We start from the raw sequence: 23,460 nt of genomic DNA, 5'->3' as shown, positions 1-23,460 counted from the left end.
TGACTTGGGGCTCAGACTGCTTGGCTGATTTGCAAGGGGGTGACCATGGTCCTCAGGTGCCAACTCTGCGCTTTCTGCAGGGAATCGGGTGGAAGATAATCCAAAGGAACTGGAGGAACTTTCAGCCATCCAATCTAACATCGCCTCAACATGTTCTGGTATTACCATTCGAGTACCAGTACTCAGTCCTATGAAATGACGCAGGACGTTCTGTCGCCTGCATGCACCAGAGGAAGGTGTTTAATTTGGGCACGTAGCAGGCACAGAACAACTACGTCCTCTCCCTGCAGGAGCTACGCAGCTACACCACCAGCAGCAGTAGCTACACCAGCACCACCATGTTCATGTCCCCTACTTGATGCTCCTCTCATTTTTGAAGTGGCACATCATTTTTAGGCACACTACTCCCGCAGACATCGGTGCAGAATAGAAAATATTAGTTTTAGGCTCATTATTTTCACAGACACGGGTGCAGAGTAGAACAGGTGTGTCCAGTCCATTCTTAATTGTGTGTCTGTGTAAATTCATTCTCGTTTAACTGCAAACGAGAATGAATTTACACAGACACACAATTAAGAATGAACTGGACACACCTGTGGGAAAACATTTCTCTGGCTGGGGACTGTATGAAAGATCTAAAAGTTTTAATACTAAAAGGTCACTTCAAGGGCAACAGAGAAAGAAAAATTTGGGAATTCAAATTGATAAGGATGTTCAATTCACTGACCACAGGACTAAATATAACACCTGGGTTTATGACTCACTACATGGACACAATTCACTCCTCTAGATAATTAAACATTCCCAAGGATTCTCATTTTGCAACAAAAAAAACTAATTTGATCTCCCTAACTTATCAGTAGGAGGCATCAAAACTTACACCTCATAAACAAATGTCTTGTAACATCTCTCAAATGTTGTGCCTTTTGTCTTATGAATTCATTTGTAATCTTGCCTAAAGAAGGAGCTTGCATATATATATATATTTTTTCTGGTTAGCCAATAAAAGTATCACTCCGAGAATACTTTTGTCATTTTTGGCATAAAAGTATTTACATCATCTTTTTTTGCACATTTTTATGCAGGATGCAGCCAGACCCTTTAGTGTCAGTTGGGAGAATTGGGATGTCTGTCTTGTGGGGTGCACATATATAGTCAGGGTCGGACTGGGGTGCCTAGGGCCCACCAGGAGAACTGACTCTAGGGGCCCACACTACAGCCCACCATAAACGGTTTTATTACTTGTTATGCTTTTCTATAATGTACTATAATTACATGATTGGCCGCGCTGTGGAGCACGAAGCGGCAGGACTTTCTTCGAACAGTCATTCCGTACTGCCAGAGTCCCTTTAATGGTAACTTGTCACCTTGAAAAACGCTATTTATCTGCAGATATTGGGTTAATCTGCAGGTAAATAGGGTTTAAAGCCTGGTTAGATGGCTTAATGGAAAAGCGTTGGCTACACGGAGAAAATTACATTTTATTCTCCCTACCGCCACTCGCTTCCTGTCATAGGATCGGTGCAAGGAGGGAGACTTTACAGTCACCGCGAACTACAAAGTGAGGGTGCTGCAATAACGTCCGGCACCTTGATTGTGACATCTTCCATGGAGGCCAACCTCAGGCTGAGCTTCATTGAATGACTAACATGGCAGCAGCACCTGGCAACTAGTGCTGAGCGAGCCTGGTCAGATAAGGTGTGATCCCAGCATGCTCGGGTGTTATCTGAGTATCTTGTAGTGCTCTGCTACTATGCTCAAATCCCCAGGGTAGCATGTTTTGCGGCGGTAGACAGACGCAACTCATGCAGGAATTGCCGGTTTGTTAGGTAATCCCTGCATGTGTTGCTTCTGTCTACCGCCGCAAAATATGTTACCGCAGGGACTCGAGCATATTAGCAGAGCACTACAAGATACTCGGATAACACCCGAGCATGCTGGGATCACACCTTATCCGACCACGCTCGCTCAGCACTAGTTGCCAGGTGCTGCTGCCATGTTAGTCATTCAATGAAGCTCAGCCTGAGGTTGGGCTCCATGGAAGTGTCACAATCAAGGTGTCGGACGTTATTGCAGCACGCTCACTTTGTAGTTCGCGGTGACTGTAATGTCTCTTATCCGACCACGCTCACTCAGCACTACTGGCAACCGAACAGCAACCTGCAACTGCGTCACAGGGGGCTGAAGGGAACAGGTGACTGCATGCACCGGCCATTGTGCTATCTAAATGCCTCTGTCAGTGATTGAGAAGGGCACTTAAATACTCAAAACAGCAGCAATCAAGGCGAGCTCTGATCACTGCTGTTACAGGCAGACGCCGGCTATGTAACACAGCCGACATCTGCCCGGTATGGAGCAGGCTCAGCTCCTGAACCCGCTCCATACAAGCACATCCCAATGGTGACAGTTATGACAAGGTTAGCAAATTTCACTTGTCTGTTCCTAAATGTGGAAAGACAAATGGAATTCTCTAACACATGTGACAGATACCTAATAGATTTAGTAAAGGTGCCTCAAGCATATGAATGTTATTACACACCACAATGTACAGTTACATACACGCATCTTACAAAAATACATATTATTCAAGATACGCAGACGCGCACAAACACGCAGACGCGCACAAACACATCAGTACATGAATACATCATCTGAACCACCATCAATTGTAATGTCAGGTCAGACCCATATATCTTTGTATCGCATAAACCTACAACTGCCAGTATGTAATTAACAATAGAGATACTGGGAGTTGTTATCAGTCATCATCAGCCTGCGGACCATACAGGAACCACAGTACTGATGAGACACAGGCAGGATCACAAATGAACATTTACATCCAGGTATCTTACCTGAGACGTCTTCTCTGATTAGAGTCGTTCTCTTTCTTTTCGTCTCCATCTTGTCCAGACCCCTTGATGACTTTTCTCATCCACAGCTCGTCTCTGCAGACTTCCATCTTCTCCGGTATTCTGCAGCACATCCCGACACGATGCCCTTAAAGATAGCAGAATTATTATAATGCTCCTGAATAAAAATATCTACACTGAGCCCCTGAATAAACCTAACTCTTACAATGCTCCCTGCACAAAACATGACATACACTCTACCCCTCTTATGGTACCTGCTCTCCACACTGTCCTCTCCTTACCAAACTGGGCCCCCTGTTCACATTGTCCTCTCACACTGTGTCCCCCCTATACTGCCCAGTCTCTATACTGTGCCCCTTCATCACACTCCCCCTCCTCAGCATACTGTTCCCTCCTTGCTGTGCCCTCACACTGTTTCCCCCATATTACCGCATCTCTATACCTTCCCCCACACTACCTAGTCTCTGTGCTGTGTCACCTCACACTTTTCTCCCTCCATACTGTCTCCTCACACTATTCCCCCACTCTCCATACTGTTTCCTCATACATCCCCCTTCCCCATTCTGTTCCTGCACTCATTCCCACCCCTCCTCTGGTTCACTATACTGTTTTTTCACACATCTCCCCATTCTGTCTCCTAAAATTTCTCTTCCATCTCTCCCCAAATATAATAAATCTTCGGAAGAGCACACAGACATGCAGAAGCATGCTTACACACATGAAAACAAGCGCACACGGACACATACTAAGGGCTCTTTCACACGTCAGTACATGCGGTGACAGTTTCCACACGTACCAGAGACATTGGTACAAGCAGACCCATTCAAATGAATGTGCACATGTCAGTGTATGTCCACTTTCCACAGACAGACCATGTGGTGTCCGTTGGCAAAACACGCTGACATGTCTGTTTTTTACCTGCTGCACCTCCTGCAAAACGTCCCGCACACTGATGACAGTTAGTGCTCTTCCTAAGCACCGGGTGCTGAACGCTGCTCTCATCATAGATCCCTGCCGGCGCTGCGATCAGCAGCAGAGTCAATGATGAGAGTAGTAGTCTATTCCCGCCGTGTAGAACTGTAAAAATAGGAATAAAATAAAAAAATCCTTATACGCACCTCTCCTAAGCGTCACCCGCTGTGATCCGTGCAAGCGCTCACGCCGAGAACGACTCCTGCAGCGAGTGGGCCCCGAAGCTGCACTCAACAAGGGGTGCCCTGTCAATCACTGAGTGCAGCTCCGGGGCCCGCTCACTGCAGGAGTCATTCTCCTCGGCGTGAGCGCTCACACGGATTACAGCGGGTGACACTTAGGAGAGGTGAGTATAAGGATTCTTTTATTTTATTCCTATTTTTACGGTTGGACACGGAGGGAGTAGACTACTACTCTCATCATTCACCCTGCTGCTGATCGCAGCACCGGCAGGGATCTATGATGAGGGCAGTGCTCAGCACCCGGCTCTTGGGAACAGCGCCAACTGTACACTGATTCCTAAGCGTCGGTACATGTCACACGGATGACACACAGGTGGACACGGATATCTCCAGTCCCGTAAATATCAGGACATGTGAAAGAGCCCTAATATACACACGCAGATACACATACTCACAGAAATGGGGACACCTACACACGCAGGCAAGCACACACAGAAATGCACACGCAGTTATGCACAGACACACTCAGACAATCACACACAAAAATGCAGACACGCAGGGAAGCACGCACACACGTGTGAAGACATATATACACACGTAGACATGCAGGCACTCATACATACACACACACTGTACACACGCAGGCATATACGCACACACGCAGGCATATACACACGCACATGCAGGCATATACACACGCACATGCAGGCATATACACACGCACATGCAGGCATATACACACAATCACGCAGGCATATACACACACACACGCAGGCATATACACACACACACATATACACACACATGCATGCAGGCATATACACACACACATGCATGCAGGCATATACACACACACACGCATGCAGGCATACACACACACATGCATGCAGGCATATACACACACACACACGCATGCAGGCATATACACGCACACATGCAGCTATATACACACACACATATACACACACACATATACACACACATGCATGCAGGCATATACACACACACATGCATGCAGGCATATACACACACATGCATGCAGGCATATACACACATGCATGCATGCAGGCATATACACACACATGCATGCAGGCATATATACACACACACACGCATGCAGGCATATACACACACACATGCAGCCATACACACACACACATATACACACACATGCATGCAGGCATACACACACACATGCATGCAGGCATATACACACATGCATGCAGGCATATACACACATGCATGCAGGCATATACACACACATGCATGCAGGCATATACACACATGCATGCAGGAATATACACACACATGCATGCAGGAATATACACACGCATGCATGCAGGCATATACACACACATGCATGCAGGCATATACACACATGCATGCAGGCATATACACACATGCATGCAGGCATATACACACACATGCTTGCAGGCATATACACACACATGCATGCAGGCATATACACACACACATGCATGCAGGCATATACACACACATGCATGCAGGCATATACACACACATGCAGCCATATACACACACACATATACACACACATGCATGCAGGCATATATACACACACATGCATGCAGGCATATACACACATTCATGCAGGCATATACACACACACGCATGCAGGCATATACACACACACAAGCAGGAATATACACACACACACACATGCAGGCATATACACACACACAGGCATATACACACACACACGCAGGCATATACACACACACGCATGCAGGCATATACACACACACGCATGCAGGCATATACACACGCAGGCATATACACACACCTCCTGACGAAGCCATCAAGGCGAAACGCGCGTTGAGGCGCGCTATCAGTCCCCTGTCAGCTGTGCCTGCACACCGCACCTACAACATGTCTTTAGGTAATGTTGCTTGCACTAATACCTTGTATCTTTCATAGCCCTCAAGACACTTATATTCCTATATATTTATATAGTGTTATTTTGGGGGTTATTAGCTTTATAGCTACCAACTATATCAAGGAGCTCTGGTATATACCACTGATTCGTGATGTATATATACCAGGCGACTAGATGCTACTATTGATAATATTAGAGTATCATTGCAGCCTCACTTGATATCATTGCTCTGACTTTTATAACATTGATATTCTATGAATTAAAACTATATGATACCTGTAGCACTTGATCTTAGTCAGTTTATAGGCACATGCCTTATACATATCGGGTTGGTGCTTGGGGCAGTTTATAGGGATATCGTCTCCTTCCTTTGCTTTTTTTCATCTGCCTTACCTAGTTGTGCTTCTTTTGGAAACCACTGTTTACTTGTAGCAATTTTATATTTTGATATTTGTCCTATTTAAGACTCAATAAATTGTATAATTATTTAATGGCTTTCTTCTCTGGCTGCCTTCTCTTGGGATTGGGTATTTACCATCTGGTTTGTTGATATTTTTCCCATACAATCCCCTCCTCTTTTTTGGTTCTATATATACACACACATGCATGTAGGCATATACACACACACACGCAGGCATATACACACACACACGCAGGCATATACACACACGCAGGCATATACACACACACACACGCAGGCATATACACACACACGCATGCAGGCATATACACACACACACGCATGCAGGCATATACACACACACACACGCAGGCATATACACACACACACATGCAGGTATATACACACACACACACATGCAGGTATATACACACACACACACGCAGGCATATACACACACACATGCAGGCATATACACACACACACATGCAGGTATATACACACACACGCATGCAGGCATATACACACACACACGCAGGCATATACACACACACACATGCAGGTATATACACACACACACACATGCAGGTATATACACACACACACACGCAGGCATATAAACACACACATGCAGGCATATACACACACACATGCAGGCATATACACACACACACGCAGGCATATACACACACACACATGCAGGTATATACACACACACACGCAGGCATATACACACACACGCGCAGGCATATACACACACACGCAGGCATATACACACACACGCAGGCATATACACACACACATGCAGGCATATACACACACAGCCATATAACTCACCCATAAAAACGTTATTGACTATTTGGCACGGTGCTCTTGACATGAAATTGAAGCAGTGAGAGCTGTAGGCCTGCAGCCTTGTTTCCAATTCCAGGCCAGGCCACATTCCACATATCCAGCCCCGGAGCCGGTATTAAAAAGCCCAGAGTCAGAGTAGGAGAGAAGGGGGCGGTGCCACCACCTGGTCGGGAGCCGGTATTACTACAGGGGAGCAGGGAGAGCAGATATGGAGCCGGGATGGGACAGTATGAGAAGCCCGGGAGCAGGGAGAGCAGAGCGAGACGTCGGGTTCGGTGGCGCCGGCGTATCATAGGACGGCCCCAGAGCAGAGAGAAAGCACTGCAGAGCACAGCCGCGGCGTATCAGAGGCCAGGAGAGAGCGGCGTCAGCGTCAGTGTCACCTGACACCACACCACAGTCTGCCATCCAGCGGGAAAGCAGAGCGCGGTGCGTGTCACCGCCCAGAAAGAGTCCATCCTCTTAGTGTCAGAGACTCACGTGGTAAGTATGCTGCATGCACGTCACTGCAGTCCCGCTGTCACCAATGAATGTGCCGTGTGCGCGACGCTACATTTGATTCAGCCGCGCTTTTAAAGGGCTCACACTTTTAAAGGGCGCCCGCCACCAATTTTCTCACTCTCATGTCGGGGCCCACCGGGAAATTTCCCGATTTCCCGCCAGGCCAGACCGACCCTGTATATAGTGCTGGGCAGTCCGCATGATCTAATAGTATGGTCATCATCAATAGGCTGTAAGCCAGACACTGTGAATTATATGGCGCCATATGCAAGCCCCATCTGTGCGCGTGTATAATACTACACAGCCACCCCCTCCATGAATTGGTAGGTCAGTGAGTGGCTGTAGCATCAGTATTTTGCACCTGTGCTGCCCCCTCCTTTATCATGGGGGTCTTCTACTAGTGCATTGGTAATCTGACCTGGTGTTGGTAAGGCCTTTTTTTTTCCTGTGATGTTTTTTTCATTATAGCCGTGTCAATAACATATCTGCAGCATACATGTTTAAAGAAAATATCTATTTGGCACATTATACATCTGGCATAAAAGGTGCACCATGTGTCTTCTGATTTTTGCTTGGTGTTTTACAAGCATTGTTGGTTCAATTTTATTTTTTTTCTTATGTTTTCATTTAATATAGAGAAGTCTAATTAGAAAATGGCAGGAAAAAAAAAAAAATCACATCCATAGTAAAAAACAAAACAAAGCATAAAAAACACTGTACATGTAGATTTTCGCATCAAATAACCCCTGTCAGCTTTTATAAATGCCTCAAACTTCTGTATCCTTTCTACGTCTGATGTCTCAGAGGTGTTCAGTGATGTCTCTTCTAAATTCCTTTTTCATTTTTCCCATATAAAATGGTGAATACTGCTATTTGGTGACTTTACTTCTATAGAATCCAAATAGTGTTGTCCTCTATGACCATATCATCCAATTTCACCAAGAGATTGGCTGTATCCCTGACAAATGAAGGCATCGAAATGACAAAGGGGCAGATTATCTTGTCTATTTAGATCCCTGTGGGCTGACTAATGGAATTTACTCCTGACAATATGGGTCATCCTCTAAGTGGTCTAACCATTCGTGAACTGTATGGAGAGCATAAATAGTGGGAATAGTGCCAATTAGGCACCATGAATTCAAATTCATTCTTTTTTATTGACATAAAGCTACAATACTACGCAGTTCGTGGACGTCCCGTTCACTTCCTCAGGTACATAACTAATGTAACATTCCTTAGCTATGTACCTGAGGAAGTGGACGGGACGTCCACGAAACGCGTAGTACTGTAGCTTTAAGTCAATAAAAAAGTTTGTACAATTTCCCCTTGTCAAACTTTGTCTTTACGGAGGAGCGCGACTTTACCAGCTCCATCTTCATCCTTACACAGAATATCATCAATATCCTATGGATATTTGTGCTGCCTGCAGCCCTTCGATACCATTTTCATGGGTTGTGCATTTCAGAACTCACTAAGGTGAGCATAATTTCTTTCATCTTTTATGGTTATCATTAGGTAACATCACTATTGCGCCCCTTTTTGTTTCTTACTCATTAAAAGGGAGTTTAGAAGACGTGTTAGTGAACACCTCGGAGACACCAAATATAAAAGGGGTTCCCCATTACTAGACAAATTTGAGAGCGTCATCAGGGTGACAACAAACCTATTTTCTTTTATATTTTGGAGGTTGTCAGACAAAATGTAAAAAAAAGGAGATAAATCTCCCAAAAGAATGTCAATAGATTTTCCGTTTTGATTCTCTCGCCCCACTGGATTGAATGAACAGATGACCTTGGTGGTTTTATTTAGGATCTGTATATGGGAATTTCTACTGTACTGTACCGGTTACACTACTTCTGTCACCATACAAGAGAGCCAAGTTTTGCATTGCTAGACACCTCTTATAATGGTGTACACCACAGGTGATATCTACTGTTCTGTGAGCCCCAGTTATTATTCCACACACTCGTACTTCCAATATTGCACTGACTGATATATGTATCTACATTATACTAATCTGCCTATTTTGGGCTTTTTCAGAGAGATTACAACTATATATAAATTGATTCTGATTATTTCTATTTTAGCTCTTAATAAGATATGTAAATATCTGCAGTAACTTATATGAATCTCTTACATTATATGTTTTCCCTTATAGGTGTTAATATCGCACCTGCTGTGACATTTATTGGTTCCCGTTGTGGCATTTTTTGTAAACTGCAGTAATATCTTATCCTTTCCTATGCCGCGCCGGCGCCTCCTCCAGGTAACTGACTGTTGCTGTGACAGCGGGGCCGTATGCTCGGCATCAATGGACTCGTACTGTGCATGTACCAATACGGGGCACTGTTTTAGACCTCCTGACATTTTCTGAGGCACAGAGCACAAGTGCGAATAGCGATCTTGACCTCTTGTGTCTGGAATACCTGCGCATGCGCCCTGGAAGATCCTGCTGCCGGCGTACATGCGCTATACACCATTTGGGGACACTTGTTCTCACTGCATTAGCCCTCTAGCATTCTGGGAGTGTGTGATATCATCAACATGGTCCCTTTATAGAGTGATAAAAGCCTTCAGCTATACACATTATCAGCTGGGCATCTATTTCCACTGTCTACAGATATTAGCTGACATATCTCCTCACCATACTGTGTTTTTCTATATCTCGTATTGTTTGGGATTGTTTATAAATGGCTTAATAGATATTTCTATTTTAGGGTATTTCTTTGTTGGCTGTATATACAACAATAGCAATAACAGTGTTGGGAAGTAGAGACATACACCGACCCATAAGTATTCTCACTTGCTGTAATGGTGCCAGTCCTGCCTTCCTCTTGGGGTGGGCTGTGGATGATGCCGCTTAGACTGCTGCGTTCATCTTTTGGACCTAGACTTCTTTTTCCTAATAAAGATTTAGTTACTTTCTACTTAGCTGTTGGCTCATGACCATTTCTTCTCTTTTTGTTTGATGTGTGATCTAAAGTATATAGGTTTTATTAGTAGATGTTAGGTAATCAAGAGAATGTAAAATAGTAAAGATAGTAACACATTAATGATTCCACACTAATCTTGTGCCACCACTGCTTTAGTCCTCCGCCAGTCTCTGTATTTCGTGGTCAGTCCCAACAAACTTGAGATACCTATTGCCCATTAGCTGCCGAAGCAATGACCATCATAGCCAGTGATTGAGAGAATGGGGGAGATGACTTGATCCAAAATTCAATTGTTGTTCCAGTCCATACGAGACTGGAGAATAGAAAATCTACAAATTATATCTCCTCATATATTTCCCCTTATTATCTCCAGTAATTGTATTATTACATGTGATTCTTTATGATGTTACATCGGCTCATCTTCTTCACATTCAGGGCCCTGTGATTTAAGATCTGCTCAGTGGAGATCTTCTATATTTAGACAATTTTTCTGATTTACCCAACAAGGAAGGATATGGACAAGAACAAAATGGCAGAGAGGATATTACAATTCACCCTAGAGATCCTCTTCCGGCTTACTGGAGAGGTGAGAGATTCTGATGTCACATTACTTCATTCTTATCTATGGGAATAACAGATGGACAGAACTGGAGAGGTGAGGACTCTGGAAATGTCTGTAGTGAGATTTACTAATGTGTCTCTCCATATCCAGGATTACACAGTAGTGAAGAAGACCTCTAGTGAGCGCTGTCAGGACCCTGTGTCTGAGGGATGGGAAAGACCCCTGAGCCCAATCACAGGGCCTCCATCTCACCCTCTGATACATGAGGACATCAATGACCAGAAGATCCTAGAACTCATCTACAAGATGATTGAGCTACTGACTGGAGAGGTGACACTGCTGGGACATTGTACAGTAACGCTATGGAGGGAAATGGGGGATGATAATATCATTGTATGTATCAGGTTCCTATAAGGTGTCAGGATGTCACCGTCTATTTCACTATGGAGGAGTGGGAGTATTTAGAAGGACACAAAGATCTGTACAAGAATGTCATGATGGAGGTTCCCCAGCCTCTCACATCACCAGGTAATAGACAGGACTAAATACACAAGGTCTGTAATTGTATGTAAAGAATGAATTCAGTCCCTGTATGTGTTTCCTCCAGATCTATCCAGTAAGAGGACAACACCAGAGAGATGTCACCATCCTCTTCTCCCACAGGACTGTAAACAAGAAGATCCCAATGTTCCTCAGGATCATCAGGTAGATGGAGGGAAAGTGTCATGAGATCTCCCCTATGATGTGTAGACGGCTGTGAAGGTCTTGTGCTCAGTCTTGTTTTATCCACCAGTAATATATGTTTTATACTTGTGTAATGAGATCTGTGGATACGGCAGGATTAGAGCTGATCATAGATGTGACTTCTCCATCTTTCTGTGACTTTTACAATATTTGTTTCAGGGTAAAGATCTGACCCATATTGATACTACAGAGACATATGTGATGAATGATGAGCGGTGTAAAGAGGAGATTCCTACATATAAAGGTCCAGGTGAGTAGTAACCACTAAATGCAGAGAAGTGACAGAATCTTCTCAGTCACCTGCTTTGACTGCTTCAGTAGTGTAGTCTGGCCGTATCACAATTATGTGATCACCATTCTGCCATTAGACCCCTACATGTTACTCCACCCGAAGCTTTTCCAATTACTTTGGCCATTGAAAGCTCTTCTTTTATAGAGATTACAACCTGGAGGATCCACTTACCTCCTGGAATTAGAAAATGCTGACCCTTACCTGCCCAGATCTGTAAACTACAAAGACAAAAGACAGCGTACGTAGAATGTACTGACAAGTCAAAAAATAACTTGAAGAAAAATTATTATGTTGGGCCTCTAAGAGAAAGCGAAGGGTAATTGTAATGCTGGGTGATGGTGAAGTGACCCACTGCTAGCCAGCATGAGCAGTGTATCGGTCACACCTTGCGCTAGCTGTCGCACTACTGCACACCCATGAGAGCTGGGTATACTCTACACCTGCCTCCTAATTTTGGCAAGGGGGAACTTTAGCAGAGCCCTTGCAAGGCGGAGGGCAGCATGGCGGCTCGTGACTGGCACACAAACAGCAGTCAGGGCAACCACACCAGAACCAAAAACCGCAGTGCAATAGCATAAACTAAGATGAACAGTGATAAACCAAGCAGAGGCACCAAAGCATGAACCACCTCAAAAGCACAGAACCACTGACCTTAATCAACCACCAGAACTGAAAATGATCAGCAACAAGAGGAGGAAGTGACAGATTTATATCTGCCTCCCAGCAGACACCTGACCACGCTGGGGCAACGCACAGTCTCCACCCCCAGACCACAGAGACATCGGAGGAGGTGAGAGAAGACTGGAGGGAACCTCCCACCATTTGACTGCCCCAGCATGTATGGTGTCCCGCACCTGCTGGCAGCAGCTAACACCAGGGAACCCGGCATCCTGGGGTCCCCGCACTCCATAATCGCTGGGAGCAGCGGCGTCCCGCCTCCCAGCTATGCTAGGAGCGTATCTCCTAGAATGCAATATCCAGACGGAGCGAGCACCCCCGTAAGCTCTGCCCCCCCAGAGATGACACCCCTCCCCTCATGTCCAGGGAAGGGCAATGGGTGTCCAGCCAGAGAGCTGGAACCCTCCCAGAAATGCGAGGGACCCACTCAGGTACAGAACTACCATTCTTGACAGTAATGATGCTGTTGCCTGCCTAGAACCCTGATATCTTATTGGATGAATCTACCTTCTCTCTCTTCTGTGCTGCTGAATGTGTTCATATGATCAATACAAGACCAGGTCCAGTCTTTCAGTTCAAGCTTCGCTATTATGATCAACATCATTAAATGTGCAGTGAGGTCCAAGTGTGAATTTCTCTACAATAACAACAAATTTTTTCCATTTTCCTGAATTTTAAATTTATGTTAAAACCGACTAACTTCAAAAAGAATTGTGGTAAACTACACAAAAAACATTACACCTGTGCCATGATATATCCCTAAGCTGTGCATAGTTGATGGATGTCATATAATTTATTCACGCCTGCAGGAAATGTGTTGGCATGGCTCGAGCCTTGGTTTCCTGGCATCATTCCACATCATAAATTACATTGTTTTTTATCCTAAAGAATTTGGATTGCTGTACAATTGCTCCTGAAATGGGGAGCACTAATACCTTCTCTGCTCTTCTGGTCAGAACTCCTAGTAGCTCCAATGGTCCACCATAAATGAGTGCAACTCCGGTTTAGTGTTGTAGTTCTCCTCCTGAACATACTGTATTACATCGGCTCACTTGGTTGCACACAGCGGTACACAGGAACACTATCTCTTTAAATCTTCTGTGGTTTATTAAGAGCACTGCATAAGCCACAGCATTGTTAGCAACACAAACTTAGCCTTCCCGGCCTAACAGGAAAACAAAACATAACGTATGGCACAGTCCTTGTTGCTACAGGTAACCGCCCGCTTCAGGAACAAAAACAACCCAAGGTTTAGCTTTCTTTAACCGGTTCCCGACCGCCCACTGTGCATAAACGTCGGCGCTGCCTGGGCTCTGTGCAGCGCCGACGTTTAAAAACGGTGGGTGGTCCCGCAGCGCTCAGGACCCCCAGGGTCCTGCAAGCGCTGCGGTTATGGTGCAGAGCGATAGCTCTGATAGGGGACATCATCGGGACCTGATTGGATCAGGTCCCAATGATGTTAACCCTTTGCTATCTTCTATATGCCGCGATCTATAGTGATCGCGGCATATAGAAGATAGTGAGAGGAGAGGGGGTCGTCAACTTACCTCTCCGACGGCCCCCTGATAGCTTCCAGGACCTTCCGTTGTTATGGCAGCTGGAGGTCACATGACCACCTCCAGATCTGCCATGTATGGTGTCCTGCTAGGCTCAGCCTGCAGCTGAAGCCTGGCAGGACACACTGACTGTGAAACAGTCAGCAAATATGTCATGTAATGTAATACATGTCTATTACATTGCATGACATCAGTGATTAGAAAAATAAAAATTAATGTCCCATACAGGGACTAAGTAAAAATGTAAAAAAAAAGTAAAAAAAATGTTTTCAATCTGTTAAAAAAAATCACAAAATAAATAAAAATAAATAACTAAAATATTAAACCAATAAATAAATAAAAAACGGAGCAAAAAACTATGCTTTTTCATCATATCGCCAAACAAAAAGGGGAAAAAAATGCGATCAAAAAGCAAAATGGAAATAAAAATAGTACCGCTGAAAACGTCATCTTGTTCCGCAAAAAAAAGCCGCCATACAGCTCCATCAGCCAAAAAATAAAAAAGTTCTAGTGCTCAGAATAAAGCGATGCAAAAAAATATTTTTTCTATAAAATTGTTTTATTGTGTAAAAGCGCCAAAACATAAAAAAAATATACAGTAAGTGTAGTATCGCTGTAAACGTACTGACCCGAAGAATAATGCTGCCTGATCACTTTTACCATACGCAGAACGGCATAAAAAAAAACCTCAAAAAACAATTCCTGAATTGTTGTTTTTTGTTAATTTTACCTCCCAAAAAACGGAATAGAAAGCGATCAAAAAATGTCATGTACCCAAAAATGGTACCAATAAAAATGTCAACTCGTCCCGCAAAAAACAAGCCGTCACATGACTCTGTCAGCCGAAATATGGAAAAATTATAGCTCTCAAAATATGGCGATGCAAAAACTAGATTTTGCAAAAAAAAAGCGTCTCTTAGTGTGTGACAGCTGTCAATCATAAAAACCCGATATAAATCTGGTATCTCTGTAATCGCACCGACCTGAAGAATAAAGTAATCTCATCACTTATACCGCACAAGGAACGGCGTAAACAATAAATAAAACCAATTCTTCACCTGCTACTGATTTGTTTATTATGTCTCCCAAAGATCGCAGTAAGGCTCTGCTCACATTTATCCTTGTCACTTTTGGGTATTTTCTGTTATAAAGGCCCCTCAAAGTCACTTCAAATAAGATGTGGTCCCTAAAAAAATGTTTTTGTAAATTTTGTTGGAAAAATGAGAAATCGCTGGTCAACTTTTAACCCTTATAGCTTCCTAACAAATAAAAATTTTGGTTCCAAAATTGTGCTGATGTAAAGTAGACATGTGGAAAATGTTATTTATTAACTATTTTGTGTGACATATCTCTTTGATTTAAGGACATGAAAATTCAAAGTTTGAAAATTGCAAAATTTTCAAAATTTTCGCCAAATTTCTGATTTTTTCACAAATAATCGCAAGTGATATCAAAGAAATTTTACCACTATCATGAAGTACAATATGTCACGAAAAAAACAGTCTCAGAATCAGGGGAATACGTTGAAGCGTTCCAGAGTAATTACTTCATAAAGTAATAGTGGTCAAAATTGAAAAAATTGGCCCGGTCACGAAGGCAAAACCAGGCTCTGGCGCGAAGTGGTTAACATGCACACCACAGCTTCAGAGCTTGTGCCTCCAGGCCCTCCCCACACCAAATGCTCTGAAAGGCTGTGATTTTATCCTCTGAGTTCCTCCCTTTCTACAGGTGTCCAATCACCCCAGGCCAAGATGGTTGCTTAACCCACTTGTGTGCTGGATCTTTTTCCTATGTACAATTACTGCAGCTATCAATCTCAGTGCTACATATCTTCCCTCCAGTACTTTGCCAGTGAGTTTGTCACATTCTCCCCCTCTGCCCAAAGTCGTAGTTTTTGGCACTTACAGTCACCAAAACAGGGGAGTCTAAACTGGCATCTGCATTACGGTGCAGCTTCCCTGGCCTGTGTTCACATGAAAGATGAAGTCCTATAGCCCTGAGTTTCAACTCTTGGAATGCCATTTCTGCTTCAAGAGACCATTTGGCCATTGACGTCTTCGTGCCCTTAAGAAGGTCGGTCAGGGGTGCGGCTATCATGGCGAAATTCGGGATACACCGTGATGGTATCCCACTATTCCCAGAAATGCCTGAAGCTGTTCCTTGCAGACCGGTTTCGGATAATTTTGGACTGCCTTCACTTGTGTCTTTACTTTGCTTCTTCCAACGATGTAGCCCAGGTATTTTCCCTTCTTTTTTCCAATATGCAAGAAGAGTTGTCTCCAGCGACCACAGGAGATACAGTTCTTAAAACTTGATGTTTATTTAGCCATCATGTTAAAAAGCACAGACATACAGAAGTGAGCAATCCCAATTTTTTAAATAAATTTGCAAAAATTTCTACATTTCTGTTTTGTTTTTCAGTCAAGATGGGGTGCAGAGTGTACTTTAATGAGAAAAAAATGAACTTTTTAGAATTTACCAAATGGCTGCAATGAAACAAAGAGGGAAAAATTTAAAGGGGTCTGAATACTTTCCATACCCGCTCTGTATATATATATATATATATATATATATATATATATATATATATATATATATATATATATATATATATATTTATATATATGCTGTGTGTGTATATATATATATATATATATATATATATATATATATATATATCTTAGATCAGGTTTAAGAGCATAAAAATTCAAAGTTTGACAATTGCAAAATCTATATTTTCATAAACGAACGCAAATTATATTGACCAAAATGTACCACTAACATGAAGTACAACGTGTCACAAAAGAACAATCTTAGTAACAATTTGGTATGTTGAAGCGTTCCAGAGTTATAACCTCATAAAGTGACACTGGTTAGAATTGAAAAAATTGGCGTGGTCATGAAAGTAAAAACAGGCTGGCGGGGTGAAGGGATTAAAATAGATCTCCATTGTCTCTGCCAAATGCCTGAGATCTAAATTTAGTGCGGAGCTGAAGTGTCTTATTTTAAAAAGTTTTTTTAAAATGTGTATTATTTCTTAAAGAAACTCATCTGAAAATATTGGCCTCTAAGATAGTTTAGATCGCAAAGAGCCACCGAGCCACATATTCTAATTACTCCAGAGAGGTTTCACCATTAGTTACTCATTTTTTACTGATGAAGACTGTTGAGTTTGATCATTTCAGTAGATGTGTTATTGTCTATAGTCACAGTCTTGTCTACAGTAGTTAGTGCCCAAAAAACTCTGATTTAACCACTTCCAGCAGACAGATATTTGTTCCTAACCAGGCCCCATTTTTTCAAATCTGACGTGTGTCACTTTATGTGGTCATAACTTTGGATGCATCTTCTGATTCCAGGGATTCTGAAATATTTTTTCCGTGACACATTATACTTTATGTTTCTGATAATTTTAGTTTAATATATTTTGCGTTTATTTTTGAAAATACCTGAAAAATGCCAAATAATTTTGGAAGATTTGTAATTTTTAAATTTTTATGCTCCTTTAGCATACTTGAGAGGCCTAGATTTTAGATGGAAGTAGGAAGGCAGAGAAAATACAAAATCAGAAGTCACAAGAGTAGTCAGCAAACAGGCCGGGATCTCACAACAGGATCAAATACACAAGCCGGGAGCTGAGCACAGAGGACTGAACCAGAGGAGAACAAGGCTGTATCTGGCAGCTTCCAACAATATGCTTCGAGCTTTAGTACGGTGTGGTGCTTTACAGTTACCTGAAGCAGGGAGCTGATTACTCCAGCTGGACTGCACACACACCCATACGGCCAGACTCGATGGTAGTACTGGTCCCGGCCACCCTACTTTTAGTGCCAGTACAGAGCCTGCACTGCCCAGAGCTTCTGGTACCAATGTCTCCTCCATCAACAGCGCCTTTGCAGAATGATCGATGGCGGCGACTGGTGGTAGAAGGAGATGTGACACACCATTTTCTGAATCCCTCATGTTACAAAATGGCAGGAAACCAGAGCAGAAAATGAAACCATAAAGTGAAGCCATTTTGTAAATTATAACCATCAGTGAATTAATCTATAGGAATATTGCCTATTTTGACACCTGAATGGGAGCTTGTTTTTTGCAGAATGAGTAGAAATTTTTATTGATATTATTTTCACCTACATGACATTTTTTAGTAGATATTTATTCCAATATTTCTGAGGCAGAATGAACAAATAGTTGAACACCACACTCCACTGATTCATGCCATAAGGTCTTCTATTAGACTGTGAACTGTCATTGTCTTAGTCAATAATTCAATTTTGAATCATAACTTCACATTTCACCAGACATTTTGAGTAGAAATATTCAAATATATAAATTTCAAGGATATTTTATTCAGAAATAATACTTGATTTTATTCTTGGCAGATGACTGTACAAAGAAATCAGAGGGACAGCTGATAGCTCCAATTTTTAAATCAGATGACCTTGAGACCACACAGGATACAATTGAAGTGGATGCCATTACTTCAGATATACCATCATCCAGTTACAGCAAAGATATGTCATCTGATCTTTCGAAGCAGGTCCTATCTTCTGATTCAGTACAGACTACTAAGAAAAATAAAAGTCAGAAAAGAGGCATTAAAAAACGGACTGTTCTGAAAGCAAAAAAGCCAATTACACATTCAGAATATGGAAATAGTTTTCCCCTCGAAACATCTTTTGTTAAACATAAAAAAATTCACACAGAGGAGAATGGATTTTCTTGTTCCAAATGTGGGAGGTATTTTAACCAGAAATCAGATCTTGTTAGGCATCAGAGAATTCATATTGGTGTGGAGAAGCCATATTCATGTTCAGAATGTGGGAAATGTTTTAGCCAGAAATGTATTCTTGTTACACATCAGAGAACTCACACAGGGGAGAAGCCATATTCATGTTCAGAATGTGGAAAATGTTTTGCACGGAAATCACATCTTGTTATACATCAGAGAACTCACACAGGGGAGAAGCCTTTTTCATGTTCAGAGTGCGAGAAATGTTTTATACGGAAATCACACCTTGTTAGTCACCAGAGAACTCACACAGGGCAGAAGCCTTTTTCATGTTCAGAATGTGGGAAATGTTTTGTACAGAAATCACACCTTGTTAGTCACCAGAGAACTCACACAGGTGAGAAGCCATATTCATGTTCAGAATGTGGAATATGTTTTGTACAGAAATCAGTTCTTAATAGTCACCAGAGAACTCACACAGGGGAGAAGCCATATTCATGTTCAGAATGTGGAATATGTTTTGGATATAAATCATATCTTCTTACACACCAGAGAACTCACAAAGGCAAGATGCATTTTTCATGTTCAGAATGTGGAAAATGTTTTATGCAGAAATCATCGCTTGTTACACACCAAAAGAGTCACACAGGGGAGAAGCCTTTTTCATGTTCAGAATGTGAAAAATGTTTTGCATGGAAATGGCAACTTGTTATACACCAGAGAACTCACACAGGGGAGAAGCCTTTTTACTGTTCAGAATGTGGGAAATATTTTAGCCGGAAATCATATCTTGTTAGTCACCAGAGAACTCACAAAGTGGAGAAGTCATATTCATGTTCAGAATGTGGAAAATGTTTTGTACAGAAATCAAGTCTTGTTAATCACCAGAGAACTCACACAGGGGAGAAGCCATATTCATGTTTACAATGTGGGAAATGTTGGGCAAATAAACCAAGTCTTGATAGGCACCAGATAATTCACACAGAGTAGAAGCAATATTCATATAAAAAATGTGGGAATAGTTTTGAACAATAATGCTATTTTATTAAACATCTAAAATCCGGGGAGAAGCCATTATCATACCTAGAATGTGAAAAATTAATTACTAGAATTTTTTTTTAAAACATCAAAAATAACTCACATGGGGAAAAACTATATATTATATTGACAAACTGTACAAAAAACATATAACACAGTTGTATAATTAAACTAGAAAAGGAAATTACTTTAGAAATTACTGTATTTTTAGACTATTAGACTTTTAACACGAAAAAAATCTTGCTAATAAGTGAGTGCCTCTTATAGTATGAGGCAACTTCCTGTGATGGAGGAGAACGCTGAGACTGTATTTTTCCCGAATGCTGAGACAGTGTTTTTCCTGGTCACTGAGAGAACTGCTCTCTCCTCCTGCCCCACACTGATCTATGTGATCGCTGCAGAGAAGGAGAGAAAGATACTGGAATCTGCACATCCTGAGTGAGCAGCTGAAGAACCTTCCTCCTGACTAGCTCCAGGACCTTTAACATGACCTGGAAGTAACTTCAATATGGGCGAATGTATACACAGTGCATGTAAATGTGTATATATAGTAAAGCTACAGCATGGGCAGAATGGTGGCTCAGTGGTTAGCACTGCAGCACTGGGGTCCTAGGTTCAAATCCCATCAAGGACAACATCTGTGAGGCATTTGTAGTAAAGTGCATCTTATACTCTGAAAAATACATAATTAGAATTAAAAATATGTGCAATTATTAATATCTTATATGTAATAAGCAAATAAAGTGCAATATTCTATTTGCACTGAACATTTACATTTTCTATGATTTTAAATGCTTTTGGTTTTGTATCCAAATTGTAATATTTGAGAGAACAAACAAAATGGTGGGAAAATGGACTGGTATTTTATTTCCATCAGATTTTTTTTTATTGTGCATTTTTTAAAGGGAAATTACAATTAAATGTCCTCAATCCCCCTTTCCCTTCTCCTTATCCACAATGCTGGGGTAAGATTATCTCTACAGAGACCCCTGTACAGAAATATTGGGGCTACAGCAACATCACATATTTTATACAGAAGAATAGCGCTATCTCCATAGTTCTTTCTACAAGGACATATAGATCAGACAAGGTCCTCATATTTAGGCAGTTTCTATTATTCTCAAACCCTCTTTATATGAACAAGATCAGTGAGTCTCATTATACCGAGTAGAGACTTGTTCCAGGGACAAATACCCTGTTTCGAACTAACACACTGGCTCTAGCGTTTCTTGTAGAATAAATCACTTTCTCATACAGTCCTGTAGTAATAACTTTGCTAATCACGTTTTGTTAAAAGGGTTCGTCCATGTTAATCACGTTTTGTTGGAGGGTTCGTCTGAATCCATCTTATGTGCAAGAAACAATAAATGTCCTATCGCAGTTTTACCATGTGTGTCCAGTGTCAGTTCTTCTACGTTCTGTAGCACTGCTGCTGGCGCACGTGCATGGTGGCCCCTTACCCGTCCACGCAGGGACGCCAGCTTACTCACCGTCCCGACGTGGCTCTCGGCGTGCTCCTGCCTCCTGTCACTTCCTGTATATAAGCCACACTGTGTCTCGGCAGCGTGACTAGGGCGCGTGTGCTCCCCGGTTCTTAAAGGAGCAGTGCGGGCACAAGGTAAATGTGCGACCACCTGCGAGGTGTCTCCCAGGCTATAATAATATATAATGGCCTGAGCACCCACTAAAGTTTCTGTTACGTGATTAGTGAGTGCAACTGTAAGTTGCCAGGTCCCACATCCCTAGCCTGTTATAGTTTTCCCGTTTACCTTATCCTTAGTCCAATCTAGTTACCCGAGATCCGAAAACTGCACCCATGGTACGTGTCCTGAATACCCAGGTCTGAACTCTGACCCTGTGGCCGTCTTGTCTGCATCATGTCAACCTGTCCAAGTGGCTGTCCTGCCTGCACAGTGTGAACTTATCCAAAGTGGTCGCCCTTCTGAAGTATGTCTCTGCGCTTTGGGGTCAGCAACTACAGCCTGACGCTGCCTTGGAGTGGTACCTGGCAGCTACCTGCCGCACAAGCCTGACCTCCCCACTAGAGGCTCCAGTGAACACCAAGGTGGCTGCTTAGTCACGCCCCTCCAGGGTAAGTCCGGCTCGTGGCACAGTGGTCCATGAACCACAATTTTAATATCTTACTTCAAAAAAGTATTTATAATCCCTCAGCATGTGTATAAGATTAGCAGCTTCCGCTTTGGACTAATAACAAGGGGATCATTTTCCACATATTTAGATAGCGGCATTTTTCTTACCAGACGTTCTTCCTGAAATCTCTGTTGTGCTCAGCATCATGTCTGACAGCAGCTCAAGTTTTTTTTTCCTGTTTTATTTAGAAAAGATGTCGGACCTGAATATATTGATAAAATCATTTATGAGGAAGGTTACATTTCTTCTCTAATTGCTGAGATGAACGGAAAGCATTATTGCACAATAGATGGTGAAGTCTCATAATACATGATGAAATCCATTGCTCAAACCCATCTAGATATAGGACTTCAGGTAGAGTCTGGTTGTTCCACACAGTTGTATAACAAAGTGAGGCCTTCAACACCTCCTGTTCTACTTTGTACCACAATTTTGGGTTCAACCCAATGGTAAGCTGCCTGGACCTCACTTAATTTCCCAAAGCAGGTAATAAATCCGTATACTTAAGTTGATATTTCACTGTGTCACCATTGACATCTATTCCTTGTCCCTCTCACCAACCCCTTAAATCCTGGCTTTGCGCTGTAAGAAAATAGAGCCATGAGTTTGGAAGTGACAGTTCTGAGTCAACTTTAGTTCTTTGTAACTAGTTTTAGTCTGGGGAGACGTAGTTTCCAAATCAGATCTGTAAAGTACACATGCAGTATACATGGTGAAAATGATTAAAAGGAATGTATCAGCCAATAAAATTGTAAATTAATTTGAAAAATGTAAAGGATTATTTTTTTAATATTAATTTAAAAAAATCAGTTCACAAGAGAAAGACAAGCTCATTCCCGTCTAGTTGTGATATTTTAAACTTCCACACTGAAGGAAGGGGGGGGGAGCAGTTGCTAACATTTGCTAAGAAAACCTAGATTGCATTATAACTACTGTAATTGTGGGCAGGGTCTGGTCACATGTCTGATGTCACTTCTCCCCTCCCTTTCTGGGTGTTTGCAAAAGGAGGGAGGAAAATAAAGTTGACTGTTGGTTTCTGTAATGTAATACTGACATGTGGACAGGGTCACCAAGGACTGGTAGCAGGGACGATT

The 23,460-nt window shown here is 42.4% G+C and overlaps 1 protein-coding gene across 7 annotated transcripts in view; it reads left to right on the top strand.

Annotated features, from left to right (window-relative positions):
- The window catches only part of LOC141271765 (uncharacterized), a 30,526-nt gene extending 8,938 nt beyond the window's left edge, over nucleotides 1-21,588 (top strand). The window contains exons 1-8 of one of the 7 annotated variants that reach the window (XM_073681886.1): nucleotides 7,639-7,659; nucleotides 9,836-9,943; nucleotides 11,046-11,196; nucleotides 11,323-11,502; nucleotides 11,577-11,700; nucleotides 11,780-11,877; nucleotides 12,076-12,166; nucleotides 18,828-21,588. In XM_073681886.1, the coding sequence (XP_073537987.1) occupies nucleotides 11,125-11,196; nucleotides 11,323-11,502; nucleotides 11,577-11,700; nucleotides 11,780-11,877; nucleotides 12,076-12,166; nucleotides 18,828-20,167 (1,905 nt within the window). In that variant the 5' untranslated portion in view covers nucleotides 7,639-7,659; nucleotides 9,836-9,943; nucleotides 11,046-11,124 and the 3' untranslated portion in view covers nucleotides 20,168-21,588. Of the gene's footprint in view, nucleotides 1-7,638; nucleotides 7,660-9,835; nucleotides 9,944-11,045; nucleotides 11,197-11,322; nucleotides 11,503-11,576; nucleotides 11,701-11,779; nucleotides 11,878-12,075; nucleotides 12,167-18,827 lie in introns of those variants that run through there. The other 6 variants (XM_073681888.1, XM_073681887.1, XM_073681884.1 and 3 more) reach the window with 6 other exon arrangements.
- The last annotated feature ends 1,872 nt before the right edge of the window (nucleotides 21,589-23,460 follow it).

Source organism: Phyllobates terribilis, unplaced genomic scaffold, assembly GCF_046119375.1.
Source record: "Phyllobates terribilis strain yellow unplaced genomic scaffold, ASM4611937v1 Scaffold_5__5_contigs__length_657084704, whole genome shotgun sequence".
Taxonomy (NCBI): domain Eukaryota; kingdom Metazoa; phylum Chordata; class Amphibia; order Anura; family Dendrobatidae; genus Phyllobates; species Phyllobates terribilis.
The sequence above is the reverse complement of the archived record's forward strand: the minus strand, read 5'-3'. Positions and strand labels throughout refer to the sequence as shown.